Source organism: Micromesistius poutassou (assembly GCF_964030765.1).
Source record: "Micromesistius poutassou genome assembly, chromosome: 11".
Taxonomy (NCBI): Eukaryota; Metazoa; Chordata; class Actinopteri; order Gadiformes; family Gadidae; genus Micromesistius; species Micromesistius poutassou.
Genome location: NC_140281.1, coordinates 3,472,554 through 3,495,644, shown reverse-complemented (window position 1 = coordinate 3,495,644; position 23,091 = coordinate 3,472,554). Strand labels below are relative to the sequence as shown.

Genomic DNA, 23,091 nt, shown 5'->3' with positions numbered 1-23,091 from the left:
CCTCCTCCTCCTCCACCAGGACTCTATGGGTCTCATTATTTCTCCTCATTACCTCATCATAAGCTCATTATCCTTCTGCTTGTTCAGCGCTTTCCTGTCAAAGTCCCCCACCCCCCTGTCCCCCACCCCCCTGTCAAATGCAATAGACATTAGCATTTTGTATTTCTGCATTTATATTTATTTTCATGGAGCTCTTTATTTAGATGTAGTCTCAGCTTCGTTCACTTTCCTGGAGTAGATGCAGAGATGCGGTTTCAACTTTTAGGCCCCGTCCCAATACCTCCCCTAACCCTAGATTTTTGCCCTAACCCTATATTTTGCGCATTCTCGTGTAGGGGTAGGGTGTCCCATTACTGTAGGGAGCAAGGGGGAGTGCTATTTTGCCCTTATAATCAACCCTCTTTCCACCACTCCACCTTTCCACCATTCCACCAAACCTCAAAACGTAGTGAGGTCCGATGCAGGCTTAAAACAAAGTGGAAGATTTACTGTTGAGGGCACTCCAAACCAAGTGGAAGTTTTAAGGGGGGAGAAATGGGACAGGGCCTTAGTCTCCAGGTATGAGAATAAATTATGGTATTAAGTTATTTCCTAGAACATGTACTGGAGCGAGAGCGAGAGAGAGACAGACAGACAGACGTGTACTGGTCATTCAGTTGGTTCCACCTCAACTCAGGACGGAACGCCCAGAACATTCTGTTAAATTGAAGGAGGACCTTTCAATCGAGGTATATCTCATTCTGTTCTCCAGAGAGGCTTTGATGAATCTTACCAACGTATTACAAACAAGGATTACAGCTTCTGTGGGAGAACGAGATCAGAGAAGGACAGTTTGTTCTGGTTCCGATTACAAAAGAACCAGGCAATATGTTAAGAAAGTAGGGACTGCAATGATGGATATCTGCTGGAGAAGTGGCACATTGACCACGTGTGCAGTGAAGGCTGAGCTGTTTTACCCGTCAAATACGTGGACGCTGTTGTTTACAAGTTATCCGGGCTGGTGTGTACCAATCCTGTTTGATCACCTTGCCTGACCTGCCAAGACCCCCCCACCCCGCCACACACACACACACACACACACACACACACACACACACACACACACACACACACACACACACACACACACACACACACACACACACACACACACACAGCCATGTTGGCGTAACAGTCTGGAAGAAGTTTACTGATAAGGAAGCAAAGTCAACAGCAAAAGGAAACAATTGTGTTGTGTTATTCACTCTGGGCCTTTAAGGTCAGACTTCTGTTTCACACCACTGCTGGGTGTTACACTCAGCATGTTGTTTGTTAGGATTTTCTTTTGCATCCATCTTTGATATTTTAATTGCCTTTCCCGACGAAACGATTTGGTTGATGTCACATCCACACTGAGATCCCTCATTATACAATCAGTGATGCTTTAACATGCCAACCAACTACTGTGGGCAAACATCACACAGAACAACAGGCCCGTGCTGGGACTCAACGTGGCCGTAGTCCTACCTCTAACCCACCTGGAGCCTCCACAGGGCCGTGGTGCTACCTCTAACCCACCTGGAGCCTCCACAGGGCCGTGGTGCTACCTCTAACCCACCTGGAGCCTCCACAGGGCCGTGGTGCTACCTCTAACCCACCTGGAGCCTCCACAGGGCCCGGCGAAGGTCCGTCTGGGCTCACTGCTCTCAGACTCACCATGAAGTTTACAAACTTTTCATCTTTGTACACGGGCTGCGTTGTTGAAATCTGCTTATCATATGCTTTGATTCGTTCTTCTCTCTCTCTCTCTCTCTCTCTCTCTCTCTCTCTCTCTCTCTCTCTCTCTCTCTCTCTCTCTCTCTCTCTCTCTCTCAGCAACTCAGATACAGAGCGTCCACAGCCCATGCATCTGGTAATAAGACGAGCTAATCCTGCCTTTGTTTCTGTCTGTACAAATCCCTCTTGAGGCTCTCCCTCTCTCTTTCTCTCCCTCCCTCCCTCTCTCTCTCCCTCTCAACCCAGTGTACCATCTTCCTCGACCCCCATGCCCTCTGTTGTCTTTCCTTCCTTCCGTCTTCTGATTGTTTCTCTTTCTGAGCTCCACTTCCTGTGGCTCCGCACACTTGACTCACTTAGTCTCTGATGTCCGAATGGCCCCGGCTGTCCATGATAGTTTGAGATCTTTGCAGCGCCTCTGTCTTCGGCCCTCCCAAACCGCATGGGGGTAGACCCTTCCTCCTTTTTTTCTTCTCCCCTCTCTCTCTCTCTCTCTCTCTCTCTCAGCTCCATCCCTTCTCCCTACTTGACGTGACGATCTAACTTCAAAGGCCTTCCTGCTCCTGCTTCTGTTCTAAGTATAACCCCCGCTCTCCTCCATCTATCTCCATCTCTCTTTCTTGCTCTCCTGTGCTTTAGCGGGTTCAACTCGACTTCTGATGCATTCAACCTCATGCAGTATTCAACCTCATGAAGCTAACTTGAACCCTCTGTCGTAAGGAAGGTGTGCATCTCATGCATATCTTTGCACTTTGTTCTCTCTCTCTTCATTCCATTCAAGCCGTCTCTCTCTCTCTCTCTCTCTTTCTGTCTGTTGGACTGTCTTTGCATTTCCCAGACTGCCTCTCTGCCTCTCTCCCTGTCTGTCTGTCTCTTTACGACTGTGGGACTGTCTCGCTGTATTTCTCTCTTGCGTCTTTCTCTCCGTCTGTTTCTCCATCTTTCTGTTTGCCTGTCTTGCTCTGATTGAGAGAGGCAGTCAAACCAATGGCTAGTGATGCTGTTGCTCAGATGATCTCTCTCACTTCCAGCCCTGCCTCGCCCTCTCTCGCCCTCGTTCCTCCATTAGCCATGCTATGCAGGGGGGAGGGATCCGGGCGGTAAATCCGGGAGTGCGAAGGAGCGTAGCGAGGCCTTGCATGCCCACTTAAATCACAATCCTGTCTTTTCCATAATGAATTCTCTTAAGTCAAACACTAGTTGAAATGTAGGGCGAACGTCGAAGCAGAAGTCCCCCATACCTCCTGCCTTCAGCAGGACAGGGTAGTAGAGATATTACACACTGAGCCCTCCAGCAGCCCGCGGGGGAGGGGGGGGGGGGTGGAGCGGCTGTGTGGATAGCAGACGTCTCAGGAGAATACTTAACAAATGGCTGCTTCTGCTGTGCACTTCCATTCAGCTGACTAGGCGTGGATGTACAGTATAACTGTCCATTGAGGGCCCGTCTATTTAACCAACCATATCGCTCTCTATGGCCGCTGACAGGGGAAGTATGGCGTTGAAGTATGGCGTATGGCAGATAAAGATTTAATTTGGAGTGTATGTCACACACACACACACACACACACACACACACACTTTGCCTGTCAGATGTGGTGATGAGCAACACCGATGCACCCCAAGGAACAGTACTTTCACCTTTTCTCTTCACCATCTACACCTCCGACTTCACCTTCAACTCGGGGACGTGCCACCTTCAGAAGTTCTCAGATGACTCCTCCATCGCGGGCTGCATCAGTGAGGACAGGGAGGACGAGTACAGAGGTGTGGTGGAGGGCTTCATCCGATGGTCCGAGGAGAACCACCTTCAGCTCAACATCGGCAAGACCAAGGAGCTGGTGGTGGACTTCCGACGGAGCAGGAAGCCCCCAACCCCCATTTCCATCCAGGGGGGTTGAAATAGAGATGGTGGACGCATACAAGTTCCTCAGAGTATGCATAAACAATAAGCTGGACTGGACAGACAACACAGAGGCCCTCTATAGGAAGAGTCAGATCAGACTCTTCTTCCTCAGGAGGCTCAGGTCATTCGACGTGTGTGGCAGGCTACTAAAGATGTTCTATCAGTCTTTGGTAGCCAGCACACTGTTCTTTGCTGGGGTGTGCCTGGGAGGAGGCATCAAGGCTGGGGAGTCCAACAGACTCAACAAGCTGGTGAGGAAGTCTAGCTCTGTTGTGGGACTTGAACTGGACAGTCTGGAGGTAGTGGAGAGGAAGATGAGGGACAAATTCAAGTCCATCTTGGGTAAGCCCTCTCATCCCCTCTATGCGGAGCTGTGGCAGATGGGGAGCATCTTTAGCCACAGATTCATTTCACCCAGGTGCAAGACAGTGTTTCAAGTTCTCCTTTGTGCCGGAGGCCATTAGGCTGTACAACAGCTTGTGATGTGTGTGTGTGTGTGTGTGTGTGTGTGTGTGTGTGTGTGTGTGTGTGTGTGTGTGTGTGTATAAATATATCTATATATATTGTGGCAACCCGCCTTGGGGAGTGATTTTTTATTTCAAAAGTCTACAAAAATAAAAATAAATAATAAATAATAAAATCTGGGAGGAATTGACGGTCCCGTCACCCGGAAGGACCGGTCTCTCCACACGAGTGCCCCATGGCTGGGAGAGCCCTGAATGAGTGGAGAAGCAGGCTATTTAAGCCCTGCTTCTCCACCTGTTCCTCAGGTGCTCTGCATCTGGCTAATTGGCAAGGCCGGGTTGCCACAATATATATGTATATATATATATATATATATTACACACACGTGCATATATGTATGTACGTGCAGATAGGTGTGTGTGTGTGTGTGTGTGTGTGTGTGTGTGTGTGTGTGTGTGTGTGTGTGTGTGTGTGTGTGTGCATTATTATTATAAATTTTATAATTTAGAATTTGTACTATTTATACCGTCTATTTTGTTTGCCCTATTTGTTGTTATTTGTTGTTATTTGTTCTGTTTGTCATTTCATTTAGCATTTTTTTCAGTTAGCATTTTCCCTTAGCGTCTACATTTGTTTGTATTAGTACTTTGTATTCTTATTGAATTGTATATTTGGGGGTCAAGCAGCAAAGCTGCTAGACAACCTATTGTTTTCCTAAGTTTTCCTATTATTATTATGCTGCCATGGGAGTCTATGGCAGCCCATAGAACGCCATGGTAAAAAGTTGTGAAATTTGGCACACTGATTCAGGACAGTCCCATAAGTCCTCACAGGAAATTTGAGGTTGCTAGCCCATGAGCTCTAGCACCACCAAAAATGTAAACATAAGAGATGAGATCATGAGATCACTATTGCATTACTTGGTAGGTGGATTCTTCAACCTGGAGTCCCTAGAACATGGAACATATGGATGTCATTGTTGTTGGGACATGGAAATATGTGCAGTACTGTCATGAACCATCATCCATGTTGTAAAGATCGCTAGTTAGCATGTTCGCTAACTAGCGATTAGCGCCTATTAGCGATTTTGTTGTTATGCTTGCTATCCATGTTATAACGAAAATGCCTACATTAAACAGAATAATGATAATGCCATCAAAGGGGGAAATGTGACATGGAGATATGTCCAGTACTGTCATGAACCAATGCTGGCCGCGGCGCCTGAGATCTGAGAAGAACTATCTTCATATATATTATTTACAATTTCCTCACTCGTTGCGGTACTCATCTTTCGTTTCTCAATCGCACTGTTTCTGTTATCGCTCCATACGTTGCTCTCCACAGGTATCAGAGGACGCGTGCCTTTGTTCATGCAACCAACCTTGCTTCGCAACCTCTGGTTCAAAGCGGAGCTAGACTCTTTGCTCCGTTAACTTCCAACAAGGAAAAAAGTTATCAAAACCTTCTATCGAATGCATTTTCTATTGATATTGATTACGTTACGCAATACATATCGTTATCGTTTTATCGCCCAGCCCTACGCTACAGCAAATCAAATTTGGCCGCAAAGCCGCCAAACAGGAAGTAAGCCAATTTCTCAGCAGCCCTTTGACATATCATAACCAAACTTGGTAGCTAGACCCATGACATCATGATGGGGACACGCAATGCATTTGATGACCTTTGACCTCTAGGGGGCGCTGTTATTAATGAATATGTGTTTTAACTCCTCTCTCTTCACGTGAGTATATTTCAAGCTTATATTCAATGTCTGGTGATACTGTCAGACCTCCCCATATAGCGCATAAATTTTTTCTCATGGAAACATCAGAATTTGGCCGCCATGTTGAAAGTTGTCAAAATCAATACTACATATCCACAGGCCACAAATTCTGTCAAATCTTCATGAAACTTGCCAGATATGGTCTTCAGACCAAGCTGAACACATGTGTCAAACAGATTTTTCAAATTCAAAACCGTTTGGCCGTGATAGCTAATCAACAAGACGGCGAAGCCACCAAACAGGAAGTAAGCCTGTTTCTCAGCCACCCTTTAACATATCATAGCCAAACTTGGTACATAGGCCGTGTCCCAATTCAGGGGTTGCATCCTTCGAAGGATGCAGCCTTCGTAGACCGCGAAGGCTGCATCGAAGGCCGAACGAGCGTTGTGGAATGGGACGGTCTAGCCTACGGAGCATTTCCGGATTGCGTAACCAGCCGTTAACGTCCTTTACCTTGCGTGACCACGCGTCGCTCCTGTCTCCTGGCAACCCTGACAGCTGCGGTTCAAACCGGACAGCGGAGGAGAAATATGGAGCCAGAAATTATCATTTTATTGGTTATGTTTTATCTTTTATTGGAGGAGTGGGAGAAGATTCACCGCCGGAGCCGGCGGGTGAAGAGGAAGAGAGGACGTCGGCTTAACGTTAATTAGTTTAACGTTATATGTCTAGCGTTAATGTCATTGAACTTTGACAATAAAGTTACATATTTAAAATGGTCCCAACCTTACTTTTATATTAAAAAAATGTTTTTACATAGTTTTGTCATTAAATATGTATTCGCTGCAGCTGCTGCTTCCGCTCTCTCCGCGCCATTTCTGAAAAAAATCCAACGCGCAATGAATGTTGGGATACGTTGGGCCGTGAAGGATCCATCCGATGCGTCCTTCAAATCCGGGAAACGAAGGCTGCATATCTCGGCCGCATTCGAAGGACCCTTCGAAATGGGACAGCACTTGACGCGCCGCTGTGACGTATGCGGTCTTCAAATGCGTCCTTCGAAGGATGCAACCCCTGAATTGGGACACGGCCATAGATTCATGACATCATCCCGGGGACACCTAAACAATTTGGTGACCTTTGACCTCAGGGGGACGTCAAACAGGAAGTGAGCTCATATCTCTGCAAGGCTTTCATGTATCCAAACCAAACTTGGCTCATAGACTTATGACCCTATCCTGGTGATGCCAATGAATTTGGTGACCTTTGACCTCTAGGGGGGCGAGTGTGATCAGCTCAGTCGATCTTTTATTTTTTGACGTGCAACTTGTCGAAAGTGCTGAAGGCCGTGTGTCTGACGTAGATCTATCTTGTTGATGTGGCTACTCTGGTCTATTCTGCAAATTAGTTTATGGAGTCCCATTCTGCTTGACCCCCACATCACTGCTTGCAGTTATATTATTTATTATTATCCTGTGGTTTTCTACAAATTTCTCCTACAGGGGATTAATATAGTGGTATCGTATCACACACACACACACACACACACACACACACACACACACACACACACACACACACACACACACACACACACACACACACACACACACACACACACAGCAAATAGCAGTATCCTATAGATTGTTCAGAGGATATTCTGAGGCTCAGTTTATCAGGTCCTATTCAGAGTCTTGTGATGTAGGAAACCCTTCCTCTTTATTGGCATTAGTGACTATGGACGAAAGCCACTTCATCAAAGCCTGATGTCTGCGCCCTACAGAGGCCTCCTTGAGCAGGACGTACCAACCCACCTTCTCCCTAAAGGACTTGGTATCTTTGTTTTGTTCACACAAATCAGGCAGTTTACAGCTTGCATGTGCTTATGTGCTTATGTGTGTTTGGACAAAACAGCGCTAAAGCTATGGAAGCGGCTACACACACTCGACCGCCAACCGCCCAAATCCGGATTGCTCCTGCACCGCAATAGGGGGTGGCGGGGGGGGGGGGGGGGGGTGGAGTTGTATAACACATGACTGATTTAAATAGCAAACTGGACAAATCATTTAATGACATCTGGAATCACTGAGTCGCTTTGGATAAAAGGGGACAGTGAAAGCTAAACGACTAAACAGTAAACATTTCCTCTGCTCAATACCAGAAGGACGATGACGTTTCCTGACCGCGTTTCAACAACATTACGCTGCCAGGGACTCGCTAACTGATAAAACAAAAAACATATCCAAAAATATATTTCTTCCTTGTCTTTTAGTCAGCACCACAACATTAGTTTAGCTCTGACATACTGATAAAATATTGAATGCGGCATAAAGCCAAAAAAGTATGTGGCATAAAGTATGTGTTGCACACACCATACTACAAATATGAATAAAACTAAGCCTAAAATCCTAAAAACCATCGAAACATAAAACTAATCTAAACTTCTGTCATTGTTGACAAGCAGCCGGTGTAAAAACAAACACCAGACATGTTGACATATTTTAATTGAAGGTACAAAATGATGTGCCTCAAGTCAATTTTATATTTCTCCTCCAATTTATACGCTTTTGTGTACTGACACATTTTATAAAAATGCAGACCGTAAAATGAATTATAAATTCATGGCTGAATATCCAAGAGCTGTTATTACTCTGAGTGGGGGCGGCTCTCGTGACAGCCGATAGTGGCGCCAGCGACTGCAGCGTTCAGCGGAGAGAGAGTTACACAACACTCATTAATCAGCGGCGACAACAGTGTCGATAATGTTGTCCTAACCCCCCCGGTTCCATGTTCCTTCACAAGGGGGGGTTTGAGCAGGGTGGGTGGGCAGAGAGAGGCTGTGTGAGGTCCTCAGAATGGAGGTGTGTAGGGGCGTGTGGGCTGGCAGGCGGACAGGGGGCTGAGTGGGGGGCGGCGAGGTCTCTGGAGACGTTCCATTCATCAAGAGCTTGATATGGGTGAAAAAAGAGATTCAATAAACGGGCCGTTTGTTGACTTGGTTTGTCCACGGCTGATCGGTGGTTGTTGTGGTCGCGGTTGATTGATGATGCCTGGGAGAGGCGACCATGAACCGCTGGCTGGATGCTGAAACACTCTCCCTCTGCCTCCTGAGCTTCAAGCACCAGCAGTTGCATGAGAAATGTGATCAGGAACAATGATGAAGATGATCGGGAAGGGAACAGCTGCTCCGCGTCACTGCAGGGATCGCCGACTGCTAAGGAGACGACCAATTTGAAGGTTGTAGCCGTAACGAAAATGCCTGGAGAATTAGCAGGGAGTGCGAGCAAAGTTATAGACAGAATCCCGCAATGCAGCCAGGGAGTGGGGAATTTGCTGACATTCTGAGGTTGCTGACATTTTGGGGTTGATTCCTAGCGGTACAGGTAAAAGTGGACTTCAAACAAGTGTAGCAGAAGCAGGAACGATTCACTGGTGCTGCAGGAAAGATCAAGTCGATCAATCAAGTACAAATTGCCAACTCTCTTGGTGCTTACGACTTCAAATCCTCAGCTTCTCTGCTATAGATCCAAATAAAATATTGCTTGTGGGCTTGTCAGAGAACGCTAATTGAGGGAGACACATTGCGCACCATACTTTGTCATGTCATAAACAAATTAATCTGGGGAGCTGAAGAACTCTGAGAGCGGTACTTATTGGCTCTTCAGAACTACGCTATATGTTCTCACAGGCCCTCCGGAGGCAGAAGGTTTCCAGAGTCAGGTTCTAGACCTCAGAATCATTACAATCATCTTTGATCAGGGGAATGTAGAGCGTTCCCTGATCAAAGCAGAGAGGGAGCCACATGGGGAACAGGAAGGTTGATGGTGCAATTACCACCTGGCTCAGGGATGACAAGAAGTGCCCACATGATGAAAGGATAAAGTAGACGAAAACACAAAATACGTATAATCAGCAGTGAGTGTAGCATATAGATGAGAAACAAGCGGCTGAGTGGAGGTTGTACGGTGCAAACACAACATAAACCAAACAGAACCAAACCACAAGGCACGATCCAGAAGTCACTATCCAGAAGCCAACCTGGCAACGTGAGAGAGCCACTGTCTGACACTGTGCACCATACAAAGCCTACAGGCCAACCTGGCAACATGAGAGAGCCACTGTCTGACACTGCACCATATGAAGCCTACAGGCCAACCTGGCAACGTGAGAGAGCCACTGTCTGACACTGCACCATATGAAGCCTACAGGCCAACCTGGCAACGTGAGAGCCACTGGCTGACGTGGTGCACCATATGAGGCCTACAGGCCAACCTGGCAACGTGAGAACAGCTTAACTGAGTATTAACTGTTTTAATTTGTATCACCCTGTGGGTGAAGAGGATTATAAAACAGTGCTTGATTTGCAACATAGACAGGGGGCTAGACAGGGGGAGTATACATACACTATACACACATATACACAAATACATACACAAACATACTCCTTTTAAAATGAGCACACACCCAACTTGTGCCTCTTTAAATTGCACTCCAACTTCCATTCCGTTCACCTCATTAAGTATTGGTTTCTTTCTCTCTCTCTCTCGGTCTGCCTTCTGTGACCCCCGTCCTCCCCTCTCTCCCCCCTCTCCCCCTTTCTGATGAACTCTAAAGTCACAGCAGAGAGGCGGCATGGTGTTTTTCTGAAGATATAGATTCTCGTGTCTCTAAGTGTGTGTGTGTGTGTGTGTGTGTGTGTGTGTGTGTGTGTGTGTGTGTGTGTGTGTGTGTCATTCTGACTCTGTGGCCTCCTAACCCCTTCCTCCTGCTGTCGCTCTCGCTCTCTCAACCCATCTATCTCAGTCCCTCACTCTATTTATCTCTCCCTCTCTCTCTGTTTCTCCCTGTCCTTCCATTTATCTGTCTCTCTGTTTCTCTCTGTCTCTCCCTCTCTGTTTTTCCCTGTCCTTCCATTTAGCTGTCTCTCTGTCTCTCCCTATGTTTCGCTCTCCATCCCTCCCTCTCCTTTCATTTATCTCTCCCTCTCCGTCTCTCTCGCGCTCTCTCTCTCTCTGTCTGTCTGTCGGTCTGTGTCTGTCGGTCTGTCTGTCTCTCCCTCTCCTTCCATTTCTCTCTCTATCTCTCGTTGTCTCTCACTCTCTGATTGTACCAACATACATATGTACAGCCTCATTGTAATGCTGACGGGTTGAGGAAGGATGCATCACAGAACTGAAGACCAACACCAGACCAGGCAGAGGAGCAAACAAACAAAGGAGAATAAAACAACCCTTTGAAGACGGTGGGCCTGGGTAAAGACCACTGTCACAAACACAAGCAAGGTCAGAAATATACTAATAATACTACTAATTATTGTGTCGCCCATGCTTGTTTCATGATGCCAGCATGTCCCTAATTAGTTGATAAAACATTGGTGCCGTCGCTCGTTGGTACGCGGACAACAGAGCAGCCGCCGCAGACCAAAGAATCAAAGACCCAGGAAGATCTGGAGATCTATTAGGGCTTTGGTACAGAAAGTAAAATAATGGAGGATAGAGGGACGGAGGGAGATAGAGAGAGATGATGCTCTGAAAGAGAGAGGAGGCTTTCAGTGAGCATGTCTAACTAAACCTAACCTAACTCTAAAAAGACACATGGGACAAATATATAATGTGTCGTTTTTTAATTATATAGTAGTATAAAAGTATAAAATAGTATAAAAAACATTTCCAGAAGTACATAAGTGGCCGATATATCGGTGCACACCAAGAGTCTTTTTTACCCTTGTTAAAAATAGTGAGGTAACGAGACCCAGATCCAATGGCCTCCTGAACCACGATCCTACCCACAGCGACACAACAAAACAACAAAGCCAGAGGATCCTAGCCCGCTGTGAGAAGCCTGTGGCGCCTTCACCTGGGAGTGTAATCAGGCGAAACCGGTCCTCCTAGCAGAGAGAGGTTCAGACGTCACCACCAGTGATCCAGGGGATCTTCACGGAGGAGGAGAGCCTAGCTGGAGGTTTGTGATTGTCTGTGATCATGAGCAAACTACACTCAATTAGAGCGACGCACCGCATGTTCCTACATTATTATTCCACCGCAGAACGCCACCCAATTACAGCAAACAACTCACGGCTCGTGTGACATCTGTTGCATTTTAACGAGGCAAACCCCAGGTAGTTTGAACACCAATACTCTCTCTCTCTCTCACACCCTTTGTTTCCTCTGTCTTTATTTCTCCCTCCCACCCTCCAACCCTCCCGTCTCTCGCCTGCTCGCCGGAGCCCTGCTTTTCCTCTGATATCCCCGGTAACACCTGACTGATTAGAGATTCCACTCACGGCGTGCACACGGCAGGCAGCACGCTTTACCTCTGGCCTACATCCCAACAGTAGCTTGGAGGAGAAAATCAGCCGCTGCAAAGGGAGAGCCCCCCTGGGAGATTAACACTTTGGATACAGAGTCCACAATACGCACGCTAAATAGCAAATCACAGGTTTTTAACCTTTATATATCCAGGTGCGTCTCAGAGATGACAATTTCTTTGCAAGGGGAGGCTTACTTGGCAATAAAAAACGTTTTCCGACGCTGGTCATCGTTGTCATTGTAGTCCAGTGCATGAAGAGCTGACCATGTCTGGCTCCTGACTCCTTTATACAACAGGAGGGTCTGCTTTTCAGATTATCCGGGGAGAGGAGTGTTTGCACGAAATAGACTGGTTGAGCAACAAAATAGACAATTGACTCGTCGTTGTATTTGACTCTGAAAAAACATAAACAGTGATCAACATTAAGCACAGGTAAAGCAGATGATGGGTGTGGAAGTGAAATGCAGACATACTCGTCCTCGGACTGGCTGCACGTTGGTTCTGTAAGTAGGAAACCTTTTTTAAGCGAGCTCCATTAAAGGTTGTCTAATCAAAACAGTCTATCAGTATGCCATTCCCTATAGCGGCGCTGGTCAGAGAATCGTCGAGAAAGCCATCCTTTCTTCCACGCAAGAATGAAAGCGGTCGCATGGCCAACACACGCACTCCCCGTCCTCCACCTGTTGTCACGGTTACCAGCCCATAACAACAGTCTCCCGGGCCTGTAGGGCTATTGAATGGTGTCACGTGACCAAGTAGGAATAAATATATTACGGTGTGCAGGGGGATAAGCTGTGTGTGTGTGTGTGTGTGTGTGTGTGTGTGTGTGTGTGTGTGTGTGTGTGTGTGTGTGTGTGTGTGTGTGTCCATGAATTGAGTGCATCACAAGATAAAAGCGACGGCTAAAATACTTGTAAACTGTAGTTGAGCAGTGTCAGAATACTGTAGTGTAGGCAGGCCTCTCTTCTTTGCGCTGATGCACACATTCTGCTCAGCTTCAAAAGAGGGAATGGAGAGAGCGGTTCAACAGCTAGTGAATCATCTTACGAGTGAACAGAAAACTTCAAAAATAGAAATGGAAACATAGAAAATGACTCCACATGGTCTCCATCATGAGACCAAGATGTCGTTTGTCAAGATGTCGTTTGTCACCTTATGCACGTCACGCCTACTGCATTAATAATGCTTTGTTAATTGGTTAATGGCTTGTTTATTAGTTACAAAGGAACACACGCACACACACACACACGAGAGGAGCATGATTGACTTTCTAAACGAGGTACAGAGCATATGTGACCCTGTGATGAGGCAGCATCAAGGCCCTCACTGCGTCTCCCCCCCCAAGCGGGTCGTTAGAGACGCCAGCGTTTGTTCTTGGCGGCACTCGTTAACCTGACCTAATCTGGGTCGTGCTGCAGAGAGCGGGAACGGCAGCTCCTTGATGCTCTGATGCTGAACCAGAACAGAACGTCTCCTGGATGTTGCCTTCTCATTGTGATCTCGTGTATCTCCTGAGCCGTTTTTGGAGCGAGATAGACTTCTTTGATGGTGGGAGGTTGTTTTGTTTTTTCATCAGACAATTTTTTTGCAGAGCGATTGAATAAATTTATCGAATTACGTAATTGAGGAGGTGATGTTTTCATACTGAGGATAATGAATCGTAGTACTGGAAGGATTGTAAGTACGAGGAAGACTTAAACACACTATAAACGAGCACACACACACACACACACACACACACACACACACACACACACACACACACACACACACACACACACACACACACACACACACACACACACACACACGAAAGAAAACCCTTCCCCAACGAGGGGGATTCACTGCGATGGTCCTTCTAGCAGCCATTACGGGGTAAACCACCCTATTAGGGGCCCAACAATGGTTTTTGTAAGCAATGTTCTTCTTCATATCTGCTCCACTGTCTCCTCTCTAATGAGAGCAATGTTGAACCTCCTGCTTAAAACCTATCGCTCTGAAAACAACTAAACTAACTCACTGAACTGTCTGTCAAGGGTTACATATGGTTTAGAGGTCCATGCATCAATAAAATATGATATCCACTATTATTTATGAATGATAATTGCCCATGCATGCTTTTCTAACCACACTGAATGTCTACTGCAGAGCCACTGTTAGGAGTGGGGGGGGGCATCCTCCTCATCAGTGAACACAGTAATAATTAGAGGATTTAATTGGATGTCAAACATATTTTTAATTATCCCCTCACAAAATTCATCTCGTTTAAAAAACGTTTTCATGCTTTCAGAAATACATCAGCCTTCGGAGTGCACCTCCTCCCCGATGTTAGTGCAGATCTGCGAGATCCATTTGAGTGACCTATTTAAAAATAAAAACATCATCTTTTTCCAGAAAGGAGAGGAGTTTGCAACTCGAGACACTAAGCCATTATCGTGTGCAATGCTACAGACTCGGGAGGTTATAATGGGGTTCCTTTGCCTTGATGGTGAAAACGGTAAGAGAGAGGGAACGGCATTAGACCGCGTCTCTGGATCAAATCCGGAACCTTCCAGCATGTGGCTATTACCACCACTGTAAAACGGTGTATGGGCAGAAGTGTCACGGTCAAACTCTAAGCAATGGCATCCGTCTTCTCCCATGGGTCATAAACTATGACTAACCTCCGCAGCATGGCGTGTCAAGGCCTCCAACACATTGGGAGGAGTTGTGCCATTCAAATGAGTGCGTCACCACAAACATGAAGGCCATTCTGCTGCTCGCTGAGGGAAGACAGAGGAGGAGGGGGAGGGGGAGGGATGGGGAGGAGGAGGACGAGCAGGAGGAGGACGACGAGGGATGGGGAGGAGCAGGAGGAGGGGGAGGGATGGGGAGGAGCAGGAGGAGGGATGGGGGGGTGGAGGGATGGGGAGGAGGAGGACGAGCAGGAGGAGGAGGAGGAGGGATGGGGAGGAGCAGGAGGAGGGGGTGGGATGGGGAGGGGCAGGAGGAGGGATGGGGGGGAGGAGGAGCCGGAGTCATTAAAACCATGTGATTGCCATTTATTTGCGTTGGTCGGCCAATCAGAATACAGATAGGCCAAGTGATTTGTCCTGGTTGGATACATAAGGATAAAGGGAATTTAAAAAAGGCTCACAAACAGATTCTGTTTATGTGCAATAATACACACACACAAGTCTTAAAATGCTCACAACCGAATGCATATTTACCCGCAAAAAGATTAATTTGTTTCTGTTCCTGTGGGGTTGATGTCTACTAATGATGTTCATGTTAAATAAGGTAATAATTTATATATTATTACATAGGTTAAGAGCTAACCCTAGCCCTATGCGAATAACATGCAATAATGCTCATAACTGCATTAACTAATATTAATAAACACTGTAGAACACTTTAGAATGTATAAAGTGAGGGATGTGGATGTCGTAGGGTTTTAAACATCATCAAACCTGACATGTTTGTAAAGTGGTGTACATTTTTCCATGCTGTGTCCTTCCATGTGTGACAAACACACACGTTGTGCAAGTGTCCAAAATACAGAAAAACACCACGACTGTTTTATTACACTCATTTATTCAGTCAACACAGCTTAATGTTCTGTGACCACACACACACACACACACACACACACACACACACACACACACACACACACACACACACACACACACACACACGTTTTGTTTTGCAGCCAGAACAACAGTCCCCTGTAGAAATAAAGCACATTTCGGATAAATGTCCTACTCATAAATAAATGCCAGTACACACCGTCCATTTTTCTACCGCTGTCGTCTTGCTACCTTCCCCGACCCCTCCCTGACTGAAACAAGACAGATCTGACGCCTGCTGCCTGCTTTGATTTCCAAATGCCTCCTAGAACCTGCACTGTGACCAGGTTAATATAACGCACGAACGAACCAGCCCATGAATATTTAACATATTGAATATATCTCAGTTCTTTCACTCCCCGGGGGACTGTGAGGGGAGGGAGGTTATGTAGGGTCTCATGTAAACCTAGAGCCAATGTCCTCCATAGAAAAGACACGCTTCAGCCGCGCTGGTGAAATGACCATTAGCAGGAGCAGGTTTCAGGTGGGCCTGCTGGAGCGATGGGAGATTGTAAAAATATCCGATATTCTTCAGCCCAAAACTCAATATCCAGTCAACCATTCGTTTTCGTTCACTGAACTAGATTGTTATTATTAATAGGGGTCATAAATACTGAAAAGTTGCCAACATCAATCAACCAGAACGAAAAACAGAAAACAGAACAAAATATTGTATTTCTCCTCTTGGGATAATAAAAAGTTAACAGTTGATAGTTAACGCTGTAGGACTGAATTAATACCAATGTTTCTGGTGAACAGAAGCTAGAGTCAAACTAGTCGCTTCATCTTTTCAGTTTACGAGCAAAATCAGTTCTTTTCTGGGGTCACTTGATATTTTTAAATATCACTGCTGCCAACAGTAAGTTCCAATTCACTTAATGTTGTCACGCTTTTCACCCTCGGTTTCCAGCGCTGAAGAACATCCACGCTAAAGGAGTGTGACTCTGTTCACACTCTTATAACGTAAGACCGGATGTCGAACGTCTGTTCAATTAAACATAGGCAGTAAACAAACTGCAGTTCCGACCCATCCAAACTTTCTGAGGAGAGGATCGTGTTCCCAGGTTTCAAACTCCCACCCTCTCATTCCACACCATGTAAACCCAAAAGGGTGTGGTGCAACTCAGCGACACCAGAACCAGACGCGTGGTTCTACAGCAGCCCATGAGGGTTAGTGGAGGGCAGTAGAACAACACTAAAGAGCCCTCCTCCATGGCTGTATGGGTGCAATTCACCGCTGTAGTAATAAGTCCTAATACTTCAAAACGTCAGCCTGGGGTAAGGGGGCTCGCGGTTGGGGGAGAGGTGGGGGTGTGTACACTGTGTGCATTGGCAGGACCAGAATACCTTGTGTGTGTGTTGGCTTGTCAGTGAATACATGTTGCTACCTTACACAGACAACCTTCATTTTTCAGATTCAATATTGCAATTGCGATGTTCCTCGTGTATGTGTGCGTGCGTGCGTGCATGCGTGTGTGTGTGTGTGTGTGTGTTCTTACGTGGGTGCATGCATGCGTGTGTGTACGTACCCGGAAGTCGATCCCCACGGTGGAGATGAAGCTGCCGGCAAGGAAGGCTCCGTCTTTGAAGCGCACCAACAGACAAGTCTTCCCCACACCGGAGTCTCCCACCAGCATCACCTGGGAGATAAAGAGATGAGCGACAGGGAGGGAGGGAGACAGAGAGGAGAGGGGGGGGGAGAGAGACAGGATGACAGAGAGAGAGAGAGGGAGAGAGGGGGGAGAAGGAGAGAGGGGGGAGAGAGAGAGAGATACAGAGAAGGAGAGACAGATGGGGAGTGAGAGAGAGAGGAGAGAGGAGAGGGGGGGAGAGAGAGAGAGGGGTGGGGGAACGAGAGATGAGGTGCAAAGGAAGAGACAGACATGGGTTGAGAGAAAGAAGGATGTGGGAGGAAGAGAGTAAATGAGTCAGTAAGTTTATTTAGCGCAGTACCATTTACAGAGCAAAGTCACAAAAGTACAAATCTAAAAAGAAAGATCAGACACAGTACAATCAAATAACAAAACATAGCAAAAACAGACACTAAAATCACACAATCTTAAGAAAACGAAACACTTAGAGACAAGACAAAGACCAGTTTAAATAAAGGAAATATGAATAAATAAAGCTGTTTAAAGCGTGGTTGATCATATTTAGCTCCCGTTGTGATACAACAGACCTGGGTTTGGCAATGTTTCTGAGAAACATCATGCAACAAAGATTGAATTTTTTTTTTTCATGACCATGTTAAGCACATTGTGTTACCGTTCCGTGTATGAAATGGGCTATATAAATAAAACGACTTGACTTGACTTGACTTGAATTGCAGTGTTGATCAAAGTGCAAAGCCTGATCAAACATATTTCAAATTTTCGACTAATCAGTTGAAGAAAGGATCTCAATAAACCTGGCCACCCTGGACCCTACTACTGCCTCTGAGAGTCAGAGGCTGGGGGTCTGAGAGTCAGAGGCTGGGGGTCTGAGAGTCAGAGGCTGGGGGTCTGAGTTCAGAGGCTGGGGTCTGAGAGTCAGAGGCTGGGGGTCTGAGAGTCAGAGGCTGGGGTCTGAGAGTCAGAGGCTGGGGTCTGAGAGTCAGAGGCTGGGGTCTGAGAGTCAGAGGCTGGGAGTCTGAGAGTCAGAGGCTGGGGGTCTGAGTTCAGAGGCTGGGGTCTGAGAGTCAGATGCTGGGGTCTAAGTTCAGAGGCTGGGGTCTGATTTCAGAGGCTGCACTGAGATCAAGCAGCACCGACACATTCCCTCACGTCCCATGACATCATTATGTCGTTGGAGACTGTTTCAGTGAGACTCTTGGTGATCCAGTGGATCTCAGATGTAGTCAGGACAGCAGGGGGCCGTCAGCAGCAACTTTCTCTCATGTTTTTAAGACGGAAGGCAGCGCAGAAATAGCTCCATTGTTATTTGGGAAGGATCAAGGTTAGTGGGTGTTTTTAACGACTGAATGTTAAAAATAAACCGAGATACAACCAGAGAATATAGGGAATTATTTATAATCAAGACCAGGCATGGACCAAGAGGCCAGAGGACGTTAGTCAGCCAGGGAGGATGGTGAATATCTCCAGGGGGTGAGGAAGGTTCACGTGGCCCACCAGATCACTGAGGTCTTTCAGGGAGTAGGAGAGAGGCGGTCAAAAGGTGACGGCGGACCCGGAGTCAGAGGAGCAGAGAGGATGAGCTCTGACGTCTCTCCTCTGATCCACACAGAGAGGTCACTGGCCCCCCAGGCCCACCAGGGGGACCTGGTTCACGACTTTAGGGTTGTGTTTACTGAGGAATCGAGGAGAGCAGAGGGAGAAACACTCTGCTCCTCCCACTTTTACGCAGGAAGAAAGTCACCTTTTACTAGGGGGAGAGAGAGGAGGGTGGGGGAGAGAGAGGAGGGTGGGGGTGGAGGAGAGAGAGGGAGAGAAGGTAGAGAGGAGGGAGAGACGGTAGAGCGGAGGGTGGGGGAGAGATAGAAGGTAGAGAGGGGGAGAACAGAGGGAGAGAAGGGAGGGAGAGAGGAGGGGGAGAGAGAAAGTAGAGAGGAGGGTGGGGGAGAGAGGAGGGAGAGAGGGGGAGAGAGAGGACAGAGAGAAGGCAGAGAGGAGAGTGGAGAGAGGAGGGAGAGATAAGAGAAGATAGGTTGGAGGGAGGGAGAGGAGGTAGAGAGGAGGGTGGGTGTGTGAGCGAGAGGAAGAGAGAGGGGGAGATAAAGGGAGAAGAAATAGAAATAGAAGAGATATTACCGGCACAAATAGATGCAGGATATTTAGCCACAGCCAGCAGAGTTGTGTGTATGAAACTGTCTCGTACAATACATGATGGAATAAGTACAATAGAGTTTGATTATTGGTAACTGTTCAGAAATTTGAGAGTGAAAGATGATCGTTTAAATCAAAGCTTTGCATACGTTTACAACGTAACAAAAAAGGGAGGCAGTCTATTAGTATGTTGCGTCTTTATGGCACATCTCACTGTTCTTAATGGTGCAGGCCATTGATGCACAAATCAACTGTTCGCCTTTACATTCCCATATATTATTCCCAATCTCCCATCAGACAGACAGCGGTGCTCCGGATGCTCTCGTGCGCTCGTAGTAGCACGCACGCGGGCATGGCACGCACGCGTCTCTCAAGTGTTGACACAGCTGTGACGCGACAAAGAAACGCTGTGACAAAAACGGAACACATTTCAAACTCTTCTCAACACCGGAGCCGCGTCATCTACGTTGCCTATAAACTGTTACCAGAGAGTCCGCGGGCTGGCGGTCCGGTTTATTACCGGTCTGTCCTCTCTTACCTTGAAGGCGACGTCGTAGAACCCCCCGCTGCTGCTGATGGACGGCGCGCTTGGGTGCACCGCGCCGCCCGACGCGGCCGCTGCACACTTGCCACTTTTCCCGCCGCCGTCTTTGCAGGGCGACGCCTTGGGGCTCCTTGATCCCCCCTTCGCGCCCTTTAGCGCCTTTTTCCGCGACATGATCTCGCGACTCGGGGGTTCTTCGCGCGTGCGAACCAAGTCAATAACGAAAAGTGAAACGGGACACGATAACGTTTCTGTTCCGAGTAGCTACTCCCGGAAACTCCCGAATACTCCCTGGACGACAAACTAACTTCACCTGCCGTGCGTTAATCTCATGACCGCATGAGGATCTCTAGATGTTCTCAGATTGACGGATGAATGAAGAATGACGAGCATCTGGTGGAGCTGCAGCCTGAGGAGCACCTGATTGGGTCGCTCTCGGTTCCCGCGACTGAGGCGCTACGCTTAAAGGGGCTGTGTGTGTGTGTGTGTGTGTGTGTGTGTGTGTGTGTGTGTGTGTGTGTGTGTGTGTGTGTGTGTGTGTGTGTGTGTGTGTGTGTGTGTGTGTGTGTGTGTGTGTGTGTGTGTGTGTGTGTGTGTGTGTGTGTGTGTGTGTGTGTGTGTGTGTGTGTGTGTGTGTGTGTGTGTGTGTGTGTGTGTGTGGTGACAGTGACTAATGTCTTCCACTCTACATAACCCTATGGTCATTAGTGTGTGTCCATCAGTTTGGTTTGAAATGTGCTGGGGACAGAGACACATTCGAAACCCATTTTCAGAAGTGCTGGGTACAATGAGAATGCAATCTTTTTTTTCTCTTTAATGCAGGTCATGAAAGGTTCTGAATGACGGCATACCCATGTAGCTTAGGCTACTAATGAATAAAAGGTATACAAAAAACTGATGTCTGACACGTTTTATGAAAAAAGCGTTTCCAAAAAGCATTGGACATGACCTATGGCTATGACCCACTATGTTGTGCTCCATGTACCCAATGTTGACAACGTGACATGACTAAGCTACCAACACAAACAAAGAGGAAAGGAAATTAACTATGTGTTTAAGTTGTGAAGGGGCAAACATGTGGCTACACACAGCACTACAAATTTCGAAAAAGATTGAATAAGCAAAAAATATTTGTTGCACAGCTGTAACACTGTATCACATCATGAGCTGGCTGTTCTCAATTCACAACACACATCCATCCAATCTACATCAGGCATTCTGACCAAAACTCATGCACTCCCCACCACAATTATTCCACTAATTACTCCACTATCGTCATCTCCACTATACCCAACACTGTACGAACGCAAACTGTGGATAAGTCAGGCTACTTCATTGCTATGGCTAATGTGGGGGGACTCAGTGTAAAACTCAATATAAACGGGGAGAAATAACTAAAGAGGGTCCGACAACACCACCTGGGGAATTGCACCCCAGGAAATAAAGAACAAAGAAAATTAAACTATTATATTACAGAAATTATAAGGACACAGGTTCAAAAAACTAAAGAGGCAGAGACAATATATTAAATGTTTTTTATTACAATAATAACTAAATAAAGAAAACTGGAGCAAAACCAAACCAAACCAAACAGCAAAACAGGTTATGTAAACCAGCAACCCAATTGTCAAACAATGAAACAGAAAAGGGGAAATAACACAAAAGCAAACTTAACCAAAGCAAACAAAACAAAATAGCAAAACAGAACCAAAACAGAACCAAAACAGAACTGCAGCAGGGGATCCTAAAAAAAACAAAAAAACAAAAAAACATGTGACTGTTTCTAATTATGAACAATATTAATACAAACTATGCATTTACATAAAGAAATGTTAAATGGCTTAAATGAAGTACAGGGATTTGAACAGTCTTAATGTAGTAAACAATGTAAACATGCACACCATTTGAAAAATGTAAAATGGGGAAAACAAATAAAGGGAGAGTTAAACAAATAGCTAATGTGATAACTTTGAATACCTCTCACACACACACAAACCTCACACGGTGTGTGTAAAGAACACAATGACAGCAGCAGAAAATGGGTGTTCAATGAGATGACATTCATACACAACACACAGAATAGGCATGTAAAAGACCAATGGTGAGCACAATTAATACCAGAGTGCGACCTCATTGACTTTTACGTTGCACACATTCAAATCTGTGGGTATGACATTCTGAGGTTTAACCTTTGAGGTCAAGACACATCAGATCAATTGGTATTGCACAGAATCACTTTATTAAGGGCTTTTTTCTCTGAAATTAAGATTTTATTTATATCTCTCACATTACCCTGGCTTCCAATTCTGCATTGTACAGAAAACATTACATGATGCAAATCACGTATAACAAACATCCCCACCACCACATCCATGCAGAAAAACATTGTAATCAAATCCAAATATAAGCCACAAATAACTAAAACACCCATAATCCATAATTATTTTTTTGTTTCTCCTCTTGATAACATTTTGGTTAGTCCTGGGACTTGTAGTTAAAGGCACTAAGTCAACTTTCTGCTGTGACACCAATAGTTTATCTCCTCAGATAATGTAGCAACCAATTTAAAGGCAAATCGTTATTTTGTAATTTAAGTACCACTTGCTTCATACACGTGTAGTGATCAACTCCATTGCCTTGGATAATGGTTTAAATATTGTTGCAAAATTGAGTTTCCCCACTTTCATCAGATAGAGGGCAGGCATGAAGACAGACGTAAACTCTAAGGAAACCTGGGTCAGGAAGATGATGAGACAAAAGTAATTCTCCTTAAAAACAAAATATTTTCCGAAGAGGAGTAATATTGTCGTAGGAAGGTAGTTAGCGACGGTGACAAGCAGGCTCATGGAGATGATGTCGAGAGCTCTCTTCTTCAGTTGGTGTGGCTCACCTCGGGACGTCCTGGACCTACTCAGTGTCCACAGGATGCAGCAGTCACAGTATATGATGACAACCGCAGAGGAGAAGAACGGCCACCACATACCAGGTGCATCCATTAGGTCTGGGTTTATGATGAATGCAGC

The 23,091-nt window shown here is 46.2% G+C and overlaps 1 protein-coding gene across 1 annotated transcript in view; it reads right to left on the bottom strand.

Moving 5' to 3' along the window:
- Positions 1–20,242, bottom strand: part of LOC311355532 (ras-related protein Rab-26-like) — a gene marked incomplete at both ends in the record, with an annotated part of 57,908 nt that extends 37,666 nt beyond the window's left edge. The window contains 2 exons of the mRNA XM_084475290.1: positions 17,293–17,403; positions 20,063–20,242. Of these exons, the coding sequence (XP_084331416.1) occupies positions 17,293–17,403; positions 20,063–20,242 (291 nt within the window). The remainder of the gene's footprint in view (positions 1–17,292; positions 17,404–20,062) is intronic.
- Positions 20,243–23,091: the final 2,849 nt, after the last annotated feature.